Source organism: Suncus etruscus, chromosome 8, assembly GCF_024139225.1.
Source record: "Suncus etruscus isolate mSunEtr1 chromosome 8, mSunEtr1.pri.cur, whole genome shotgun sequence".
NCBI lineage: Eukaryota > Metazoa > Chordata > Mammalia > Eulipotyphla > Soricidae > Suncus > Suncus etruscus.
Window position 1 is genome coordinate 111242009 of NC_064855.1, and position 12109 is coordinate 111254117.

The 12109-nt window shown below is 40.2% G+C and overlaps 1 protein-coding gene across 1 annotated transcript in view; it reads left to right on the forward strand.

Annotated features, from left to right (window-relative positions):
• Nucleotides 1–12109, forward strand: part of DNAJC3 (DnaJ heat shock protein family (Hsp40) member C3) — a 38764-nt gene that overhangs the window by 15546 nt on the left and 11109 nt on the right. The window contains exons 2-5 of the mRNA XM_049778705.1: nucleotides 1771–1881; nucleotides 3556–3680; nucleotides 7042–7116; nucleotides 10972–11124. Coding sequence (XP_049634662.1) covers nucleotides 1771–1881; nucleotides 3556–3680; nucleotides 7042–7116; nucleotides 10972–11124 — 464 coding nt within the window. The remainder of the gene's footprint in view (nucleotides 1–1770; nucleotides 1882–3555; nucleotides 3681–7041; nucleotides 7117–10971; nucleotides 11125–12109) is intronic.

Here is a 12109-nt window from a genome sequence, read left to right on the forward strand (position 1 = left end):
CCCCTGGAAGAGCTTAGGGGACCGTATACAGTGCAGGGGACTTGAAACAGTGCCATCATACACAAGACAAGCACTTTATCACTTGTACTATCTATATGGCCCTTATTTTCTTTTTTTTTTTTTTTGCCTAGTTTCTCTGGCTAAGATTTCAACATTGTTTTTGGACCTTAGAGGAAAAGCTTAGATTTTCACATTGTCAATATTGACTATGGGGTTGATATATATACATACATATGTATATATATACATTTGAATATATTGAAATATATATTGAAATTTTCTTCTAGTCCCACATTATTGAATTTTTAAAGAAAAGTTACAAATTTATTTTGAATCTTTCTGTATCTATATAATTAAAAATTTTAATTTTGTTGATATATAGCACCATTCTGTCCATGTTGAATCAGTGTGATGTCCCATTTATTGTTGGGATAAATACATTTTGGTTATGGTATATAATTCTCAATGTATTATTGAATTTTGCATTTGTTTGCATCAAAACAATGGTAAACGAGAGAGAGAGAGAGAGATATTGGGGGATACTGTAGTTTTACAAGGCTGGTTATTATGTCATCTGTGAAGATTTGTAGAACCCATTAGTGCAATAATCTGGTCCTTTTGTCTCTTGCATTAGGGGAAACTTGATTTCTGGTTTAGTTTCCCTGCTTGTAATTGGGCTGTTCAGCTTTTCCATTTCTTCCAGATTCAGTCTTGGAAAGTTTTATGATTCTGTGAAATCTGCATTTCATTTAGATGATCGAATTCTTATACTCTGAGGACTAGAGCCCAAGAGCCAGCCTGGCATGGTGGTGGGAGGACCTAGACTGTGGGGTGGATATCAGGCTGGGGACTGCCAGGAGGCAGCTGCTGTAGAGTGCTGGGGATACAAGCCTTCAAGAAACTGTTGATGGTTGAGCAGAGGGAAGGTGAGGTGGCACCTCCTCCCATCTTGGCTGGCCCCCACTACCTTACACTGTGTCTCTGAACTCAGAAGCTTTTGCAAGCAGATAGCAGTAGAGGGGATTGGTAGGAGTGTGGACTTGGCCACAGACCTATAATTTAGGTGACTGCAGTTTCTTATGGATCAGGCTGCTCGAAACTATTGGCCTATTGGCAGAAGGGCGGTTGTGTGTGGGTCTTAGTGAACTGGCTGGGACAGGGCTGCTGCCTATTCCGGAGTTTGATCTACAGCTTTCATGAATGGACAAGTACCCCAGGAGTGCAGTCAAGCACCTAGGGGCTGAGGGCATGGAGCATGGGCTGTGGGAACTAGACTGGAACTAGAGCCTCTTCAGCGAATGGCAATGGTTTTATTTCCTCGGTATTTTCTCCCTTCGGTACTGTGTAAGGTACATACATCTGATGCCTGCCTGTCTAACATCCGTGTTAGACATTTCTGTCTGTTTTGCAAAACCTGGAGTGTTTGTAGATGCAGTAAGTACTCTAGTACTCCAGTGTCCAAAGTGACTTTAGTGTCACCAAACAATACTCATGCAGGTCAGCATGTTCTTACTACAGTGTACAACACTGTCCCAAATATTTTGTAGACTACTTCCATTCTTTTGGCCTATGGGGAGGAGGTGAGTATATTTGGGCTTAGACTCTACCATGAAGTGCTGCTTGGGAACTTATTCTAGGCCACTTTTTAGCATTTGTGACTTTTCATCTGAGTTGATGATGATGGCAGACAGCTCTCTTTAGAACAGTTTACTCTTTAGAATGACATCTTGGCTCACAGAAAGCTAACTTAATTTTCTTATTTGCTTTTAGGTGCTGAATGTGGGATAAATGCAGATGTTGAGAAACATCTTGAATTGGGCAAGAAATTACTCGCAGCTGGACAACTGGCTGATGCTTTATCTCAATTTCACGCTGCAGTAGGTTTGTATCTTGGCACCCAGATATGCAGTGGTCCTGTTAGTCAGTTCCAATTCACGGCTCTTTTGGGGGATAACATTTAAAATGAATGTTATTTCATGTTTTCAAGGGTTGTGGGATTCTGGGTGATTAATAAAAGAAACATATAACATTTGTATGCCTATGGATCTGACATGAGAGAATATTCTGAGACACACAGATGCAACTACTATAAGTACCAAGAATAATTCAACTTGAATTCTGTTGGAAATATTTTCTCAATATGTTACATGTTTTCTGCTTTCTTAAACAGATTTCACAGAATATGGTTTAATTTTCTTGGTGACTCAAGAGCATCAGTGTAATAGTTATTTTGAGGCTCTGGGAGGGATCCTATGCTTCGTTCTTCAGTTTTGCTCAAACTGCCTCACCCTTTAGGTTGTTACATCTTGGTCTGTAGCATCAATTTTCTGTGTGTGTGTGTGTGTGTGTGTGTGTGTGTGTGTGTGTGTGTAGCATCAATTTTCTTTGCTGTGTGTATGTGTGCATTTTGAGAGGCTACACCCATTAGTGCTCAGGGCTTAACTCCTGTCTCTGCACTCACAGATTGCTCTTGGTGGGGTGGGGTGGGGTGGGGGACCATATGGGATGATGAGGATTGAACCCGGGCCAGTTGTGTGCAAGGCAAGTGCTTTCCTTGCTGTACCCACTGTATTCCTTCTTTATTTTATTGAAGCCATTGTGACCTATAATGTCCTTCATAGTTGAATTTCAGATACACAGTGAATCAGGATCATTCCCACCACTAGTATCAACCTCTCTTCACCACTGATCCCAGAGTGCATCCTATACCACCACCCTTTCTCCCCTGGCCTGCCATAACAGACTTGTATAATAGGCCCATTTAAGTTTAGATTGTTTAGGTCTTCTGATTCTATTGTTGTTGAGTTTGGCTTGGATTTTTAGCAGAACTGTAGTTCTAAATAATTGTTAATGGTATTAATAATTAAAATACTACTGGGCAAAGTGGGTATGGGGAGACAATATAACTATTATGGAAGAAGATATGCACATGGTCAATAAACAGAAATTAAAGTGCTCAATATCAATAAAGTAATTAATGTCAATAAAGTAGTCAATAGAGAAATATAAATCAAAAAAGCCAGGGGCCAGAGACAGGTTAAAGCACTTGCTGTACTATCACTTGGGGCCTGGTCAAGATCATTTGTAAGTTTTCTCTATCTCACTGAAAGAAAGGAATTAATTTCTAAGCCTAACTCATCCATTTGCTTTCCCACTAATGTCTTTACTCAGTTTCGTTTTCTTTTTCTTCCTGGTTTGTACTTTTCTTTCTTCACTGCCACCATTGTACTTGGCTGTTTTCTAGGTAGCAGATGTGCGATCAGTGTGTCAGTTTAATTAGAAGTCTTAATATTCTAAAATCCTGTGATGAGAATATTTTAGAAAGGCAAACTCTGAATTGCAACCTGATTAAAGTAGTGAGTTGAATACAGTTAACATTCTGCACTGAAGGTTGGCAAACTTTTTCTCTAAAGGGCTAGATAAAAAATGCTTTAGACTTTGTGATTCTATAGTCTCTACTGTATGTCCCCCACCCCCTACCCCCTTTTTTTTTAAAGAACTAACTTTGTTTCTTAAAGAACAAAGAGAACCAATCATGGTTATTTTGATTTTCAGATGGCGACCCTGACAATTACATTGCTTACTATCGGAGAGCTACTGTCTTTTTAGCAATGGGCAAATCAAAAGCAGCACTCCCTGATTTAACCAAAGTGATTGAACTGAAGATGGACTTCACTGCAGTAAGTGCATCTAAACCACCTTTAAATGAGAATGTAAGGGCACTTGGAAGAGGTCATTGGTTTCCTGAGGCGAGGCTTGACCTAGGAGCCTCCTTTTAATGTCATGGACTGGGCATTGAGAGAATGCCAAACAAAATCCCTGGACTCAAAGGTCACCGTGATAAAGGAACAGCGGGAATGTGATGATTTTTTTTTTTTAAAGAAGCTTGCCAGTGATGTTTGCTTTGTAGTTCAAAAAATCACTGTGTGAGTAGTAATGGAGGGGAAGACCTGAATCTGCATTGGGCTTTAGGGCCTTCGAGAGATAAGTAACAGGTTCAGTGAAAGTCTCACTGAAAGAAGAAAGCAGAGGGAAGGGCTCCAAGATCAGGGGTCTGTAATGAGGATCTAGTGTGAACTTAGACAAGCGTTCTAGCCCCAAAACAACACTCCTATACCTTCAAGGGAGCAGGATTGATCAACAAGGGAGATCCTGACAATGTGCAGAGCAGAATAAAGGCTTAAAATAATAAGACAGTAGTGGCATGGTTTCCAGATCAGTTTGATAAATTGTTTATTCTCTGTGTCCTACCATTTTCCAAAAAGAATTTGAGTGAATTGATTTGATACAGGCAAATGTTTGGTCTGAAGTATTACTAGTTTTATTGGGGGTCGGTTTTGGGTCCACTTCTAGTGGTGTTAAGGGATTACTCTGCCTTTGCACTCAAGAATATTTTCTGGTGATGAGTTTGGAAACAACTCAGGTGTCTGACAACAGGTGAGTGGCTAAAGAAACTGTGGTACATCTACACAATGGAATACTATGCAGCCATAAGAAAAAAAATGAAGTCATGAAGTGTGTTTTAACATGGATGGGCTTAGAAATTATTATGCTGAGTGAAATGAGTCAGAGGGAGAGTGATGGACATAGAATAATCTCACTCATTTGTGGAATATCAGAAAAATAAAAGGCAGTATGGTAATAATATCCAGAGACATTTGTGTTGAGGTACAGGAAGACCAGTCATGGCTTGAGTTCAGCTAGGTAAAGACACTACCACTGGGACAATGATTGTTGGAATTGATCACCCTGGACAAGAACTGGGTGGCCAACGTGTGTTCAATCTCTGGCATCACATATGCTCCCCAAAGTACTACCAGGAATGATTTCTGAGTGCAGAGCCAGGAGTAACCCTTTGAACGTCACTGCACCAGTGTGACCCCACATCTATACACACACCCTGCTCCCAAAATAAAAGATGAAGTTCTCTAGTATCAGATTTTAATTTTCTCAGCTCTAGGTAAAACCTTTCACAAAGGTTAAGTAGCTAGAATTATAATAGCTATTTATTGACTAGTGTAGTGGGTTTCTGTGCTTGTGTGTTGAGGCATCTCACAAGATCAGAGACTTTTAGTTACTGTGTAAAACTAATACATGTTTTAGTGGATTATGTGTGATTTCATCTTTGAATAGACATTCTTCATCTTAGAACTAGAGGTCTTTTGTTTTATTTTAAATGTATCATTATTGTAGTTCAGGCAACATAGTTACAATAGCTTTTGCCTTTTCCTTACTGTTTCTTCATCACGGACAATATATCCAGAACCCACTACCACTTTTCTTATGTCATTTTCAGTCAATCTCTTCCTCCCTGCCATAGTTCCTTATCTCCACAAAAATGATATTCTTGGGAGAGACGAAATAACTTAAGGGAAAAGAAGAGGAATAATAGGAATGAAGGAGGAACAACTGATGCAAGTCCAGAGGAAAGAATATAGAATCTAACTATTTTGGTCATGGAACATATAGTTGCAGAACTATTTTCAGAGTTTTATTTATTTTTTATTTATTTTTTTTGTTTTGGGGTCAACCTCAGGGGCTTTGGCGCTCAGGGGTTACTCCTGGCTCTGTGCTCAGAAATCACTCCTGGCAGGAATGGGGAAGTATATGAGATGCCGGGATTCGTACTACCATCTGTCCTAGCTCGGCTGCTCTGAAGGCAAACGTCCTACCGCTGTGCTATCTCTCTGGCCACTGCTTTCAAAGTTTAAATAAAGGCCCAAACGAGACAACTTTTATTGTAGTGGCACAAAATTAAAAATAAGATCTAATTTACATACCATCAATCTGCTGTAATTCTTTATTTTTGGAATGGTACTGGCGATCCAACCCAGGGTTTTAATACATTTTAGGCAGGCATTCTGCCACTGAGCTATATCTCAGTTCCCTAGTTTGCTCTTTTTTTTTGGGGGGGGGGGTGGTGGTCATACCCAGTGGTGCTCAGATGTTACTCTTGTCTCTGTGCTCAGAAGTCGCTCCTGACAGGCACAGGGGACCGTATGGGATGCTGGGATTCAAACTGAGGCAAACGCCTTCTGCTGTGCTAATGCTTTGGTCCCCCTAGTTCACTCTTTTTTTTTTGGGGGGGGGTCACTCTGGGCAGTGCTCAGGGGTTACTCCTGGCTCCACACTCAGAATCGCTCCTGGCAGGCACAGGGGACCATATGGGATGCCGGGATTTGAACTAATGACCTTCTGCATGAAAGGCAAGCACCTTATCTCCATGCTATCTCTCCGACTGCCCCCCCCCCCCGTTCACTCTTGATAAAATTGTACAATTTAGTGGTTTTTTGTAGATTTATCTGGTTATGTAAGTATTATTATTACTGTCTAGTTATAGAACATTTTTATCACCCCCATTAATAGTTATACTCCATGGGGGCCAAAGAGATAGCACAGCAATAGGGTGTTTGCCTTGTATGCAGCCAAACCAGAATGGAATTGGGTTCAATTTCCTGTATCCCATACGGTCCCTGAACGATTTCTGAGCGCAGAGCCAGGATTAACCCCTGAGTGCCACTGTGAGTGCCCCCCCCCCCCCAAAAAAAAAAACTATACTCCATTTATGCTTTAGATCTTCTGTCTATAGATTTGCCTGCTTTTTATTTTTCATATAAATGAAGTTACAAGGCATAATTTCTTTTGTATGACTTTTTTATTTCTTAGCTATGTTCTCAGAGTCCATTCATGTGGGACCAAGCCTTCATCAGGAATTGTATTCTTCTATCTAGCTGAATAATACTGGAGTGGCTAGCTATATCACAGTTGTTTATTCATTATTTACTTGATAAGCATATTGGCTCTTTCCACCTCTTTCTTTGACCACAACTCATAGTGTTCAGTCCTGGCTTCTGGCTTTGCACTCAGAGATCACTCTTGGAGGTGCTCAGGGGAAGTCATATGTGCTGCTGGGGATCAAACCCTTGCTGCCTTCATACAAGGCTTCCTGTACTATCCTGTATTCTGGCCCCAGTCTTTGTGTTTAAAGAAAGTATAGAGATGTATTACACTTAGGTCATTATTTCTTTAATTTTCTTCTAGGCAAGATTACAGAGAGGCCACTTACTACTTAAACAAGGAAGACTGGATGAAGCAGAAGATGATTTTCAAAAAGTGGTAAGTTCAGTTCAGTTTGTGTGTTTGCCTCTAGGAAAATGTTATTTGAGTGAATATTTTGCCCCTGTGTTTTGGTATAAAGGCATTTAATAGTTCCACAGCCTAAAGTGAAAACCACTTGATCTGTGTATGTAAAACTCACAGTACCTGAATTGATAATTTGTAATTAACATCCAAGAATCACTTCCACAAATGGAATGAAATAAAGATATAAGTCTGTGTTTTCTGCTTTCTCAGGCATGAGATTCTAGAGATGTCATCCAAGCTGTTTCAAAGGACCTTTCAATCACTTCTGAAACCCTTTCATAAGGGAGGATTAAAGAAACAGATTTGTGAAAGGAATGTTAAAATCTTCTGTATGACTACAGAGTTTAAAGGGCTTTGGATTTGTTGGGGGAATGTTACAGAGTAATTAAAATGGAAGGAGCATCTCCTGAAATAAACAGTTTAGTCAGCTGGCCAATATGTTTATGTTACCTTTGGGCTTCTTAGAAGACCTGCCTTTTTGTTCTACTTGGATTTCTTGATTGGTGTAAATAAGGTATATATGATAGCCCATTGCCCATTATTTGTGTTTTTGGTAGCTTATCAGAATGCTTCTTTATTATGATAACCATGCTGAAAATAAAACTGAAAAGGGAGAGAGACAGAGTGCGCACGCGCGCGCGCGCGCGTGTGTGTGTGTGTATGTGTGTGTGTGTGTGTGTGTGTGTGTATGTGTGTGTGTGTGTGTGTGTGTGTGTACCATGTCCCCTAGCACTGGCTTTGTCTGTGAAAGTGTTCAAATTCATCAGGTGACTGAACAATAAGACTGGAGAATGTGTTTTCTGCTCTTTAATAAGTGTGTTAATCTGCTAATTAGTATTTATTACCAGCCACAATTCCAGTGTAGACTTTTAGAATTGACAGTAGCTCAGAGAGCTGAGTGTGTGCTTTAAATGAGAAGTCTTGGTTTGATCTCCAACACTTCATAGTCTCTCCCCTGGGGTGACCCTGAGTGTAGAGTGGGGAGTGGCCCCTGAGCACCCACAGGTATGGCCCACAAAGAAGCAAACACTAAAACAATAGAAATGACAATAATTCAGAATACAACTTTACACAAAGAACAAGAACAATCACTGCTGGCGGGGATGTGGCGAGAAAGGAACTCTCATTCACTGCTGGTGGGAATGTCATCTAGTTGAGCCTTTATGGAAAACAATATGGAGATTCCTCAAAAAAACTGGAAATTGAGTTCCCATATGATCCAGCAATACCATGCCTAGGGATATACCATAGAAACACTAAAACACAATACAAAAATGCCTTCTGCACACCTATATCATTGCAGTGCTATTAACAGTAGTCAGAATCTGGAAAAAACCCAGATGCCCAACAACATTCGTGGCTGAAGAAACTGTGGTACATATACACGATGGAATAGAATAAAGCTTTAGCACATTACTCCTTGCTGGGCATGGAAGGTAACCTGTAGGAAAATTGAGTTCCTGGATCTTTGGCTTTATCTTGACTTAATGTTTTTTTCTGAGATCAATACTATAACATACTCTCAGAAGCAAGAAAGAGGCTTTCAAGAGACTTTCTATTTTTAGGTTGTTCTGTGGTAGATTTCTGCTAATGCATTTTGGAAATGGCCCCTTCTACTACTGTATTGCTTTCTTCCATAAGAATGTGTGTCTATTGAAGACATTTTTTATTTTGACCTGAAAATTTTTTTTTGTTGTTTTTTTTGTTTTGTTTTTTTGGGTCATACCCGGCGGTGCTCAGGGGTTACTCCTGGCTGCCTGCTCAGAAATAGCTCCTGGCAGGCACGGGGACCATATGGGACACTGGGATTTGAACCAACCACCTTTGGTCCTGGATCAGCTGCTTGCAAGGCAAACGCCGCTATGATATCACTCCGGGCCCTGACCTGAAATTTTTACTGAAATGTTATTATTTATAGTTAAGTGCACTTGTAATAACATCAGAAGAAGTTCCTATGTCCCCTTAACCCAATAAACAGTTTTCCTCAATGGTAACTAAAAACTGTATTACAAAAATTACAACCAGAACTTTGATAAGGATGCAGCCTACCCCTCTATTCCTAGTCCTAGTTTTCACTTCTGTATGTATTTAACTCTATACCCTCTTGGGGCATTCATGCATTGCTGTATTGATGATACTGAACAGAACAGTCTTATTGCCATAAAGACTTCCTGTCCTCTTAAAATCTACCCATTTCCCACTTACTCCGCTTTGGCCTATAACTCTCAGGCTCTATCAGCCACTAATTTCGTACTTATTTCTTGCTTTGGCATTTCAAAGATGTTCCACACATCAAATCAATTATAGAACCTTTTGTACTAGAGTTTGTTATAGTGGTTTTTTATAGTGGGGTCTGGGGTGGGACACCTCACTAGTGGTACTTTGGGTCACCAGGTCCATGCCCAACCGTGCTCAGGAAGCCATGCAGTGCTGGATTGAACCGTGGGCCGTGCGCATTCCAGTCATGCTCTTTGTCTCCAGCACTTTGACTTATCTCCCTGGCCCCTACACTGAATTATTACTTACTACTTATGCTTCTTAGTAGATTATTACTTTTAGCTGGTTTTAATATCTGAGTGTCCCGTGGTAGTTATATGACATTTTATTTACTCACAGCCAGTGGACATATGCAGCTGCTGTGGACATTCTTGTGCAGGTTTTGGTTTGAGCATGGAAGTTTGATTTTGGTCTGGAGAGATAGATGAGTCACAGCAGATGAGCCACTTAGCCTTGCAAGCAGCCGATTCGGGTTTGATCCCTGGCGTAATTCCAGGAGTAATTCCAGAGTACAGACACAGGAGGAGTAACCCCTAAACACCAGTGGATGTGGGAACCCCTTAACCCCAAATTTAATTTCCCAGGGGTAAATTCCCAGAAGTATATTGTTAGGGCTGCATGATAATTACATGTTGTGATTTTATAAGAAATTATTCAATGCTTTACCCATTTTTCATTTCTCTTCTGCATTGTGATTGTCACTGGCTTTTAGTTCTGATCAGGGTGAAATAATAATCATTGTTTCAACTTACATTTTCTTGGTGGCAGTGATCTCAAGTGCTCATTTACTACTTAAAACTTAAAAATATTTTCAAACTTTTATTTTTATGGTTGGGGAAGCACATCTGACATGTTCTGAGAGAAGTCAATTTAAAGTTTGATTATTCTAGAACCTTTAGTGTTATAACTTGTTTATATATTTTTTAAGAAAATAAATTGTTTGGGGCCATATTCATCAGTTCTCAGAGCTTACTCCTGGTTCTGTGCTCAGGAATCACTCCTGCCAAGCATGGGAACAATATGGGATGCTAGGATTGAACCCAAGTTCGCTGTGTGCAAAGCAAATTCCCTCCCCGTTGTGCTGTGTCTGGGCCCAGTGTTGTAACTTGGATATAAAATCTTTTCTTTCCTATCATCTCTAAAAACAACTTGCCCTCTTTGCCACTTTCCCTGTCAAAATTATTTGTACCTAAAAACCCTAAAGGAATTTAAAGAAAAGGTAAACATGTTCCCTCAAAGCACTCTGTAGAGCTGTGCAGTCTGTGGTGACAGCATTCTTGTCCACACCTGATCTGTCCATTCCCTGGAAATCTCTTGGAGGGCTGCAGGCCTTTCTCTGGAGCTCTATGGCTTGAGCTATAGTACTGGCTCGATCTCTGCAACTGGTCCAGGCTGGCCCTGCTGCTTTCCAGGTGCTCAGCATAGGGGCTGGTATGTGGACACTCCAGACTGGACCTTTCGTCAGTGCTTGGAGGAGCCAGATTGTTGTGTGTATTGCGGGCTTTAGAAATGATGGAACATCTTGAATTTAGTTGATGTTTCTTCTTGTAGCTCAAATCTAATCCAAGTGACAACGAAGCAAAGGAAGCCCGGTCCCAACTTCTCAAATTGCAGGAGATGCAGCAATTGCGTTCACAAGCACTCGAAGCTTTTGAAGACTCCGATTATATGGCTGCTATAACTTACCTTGATAAAATTTTAGAGGTAAGGCAGAGTTCTTGTGGTTGACAAGCCCAACCCTTTTGGCTTTCTGCAGTAAGGCATATGCCCTGACATGTTGTATGCTAAAGAAAACCTAGAAGGGCTAAAATCGGATTGTTCCTGATTTATTCAACTTTTTTTTGGTTGTTGCTTTTTTGAAAATGGTGTATATATAGAAATAAAATGAGAATTCAATTTTTCCATAATTCTGAATGTGCTATGGATAGGAATGAATGTCACATTTTTTAGGAAAACCAAATTCTAGACATTTAGATAATGCAGCCAAAGAGGAAAGGAAAGGGTTTCTTGAAGCAAAAGGGAAAACAAGTTTTTTTTTGAAATTTTTTTGAAAGAGGGGTGTTTTAGAGCGGGACCTTTCTAGGGAATAAAATGAAAGCAGATGAGTTAAAAATAAGATCCAGAGGATTCTAAATACGGAATCCTATGTTTAGAATTTTTTCTCTTCTGAAGAACTTAATGACAAATGGTTTCAGAAGGAAATCTATTAAAATAAATCAAGTGGAGCAATCATGATTCATATTTATCACATACTTGATGTTTCATCTAGTCTCTAGTGTCATCCAGTCCTGGCAGTACACTTGTGATGCAGTTAAACTGAGCGCTCCCTTGCTGATTTTATACAGGAAACTATGCGATGTGGAATTTATGTTTCACTATGTAGTTTTATTAATGCTCAATGAAGGGAAAAAATCAAGCTACGTTTTAATAGTTAGCTTTCGGGGCCAGAGTAGTAGCATGGAGGTAGGGCATTTGTCTTGCATGCAGAAGGACGGTGGTTCAAATCCCGTCATCTCATCTGGTTCCCTAAGCTTGTCTGGAGCGATATCTGAGCGTAGAGCCAGGAGTAACCCCTGAGCGCTGCCGGGTGTAACCCAAAAACCAAAAACCAAATAGTTAGCTCTCCATTTTGAGCTAGTTCATTTTCACTGATTCCTAATTTCTATAGTGCAGTGTTGATTTAGTATCA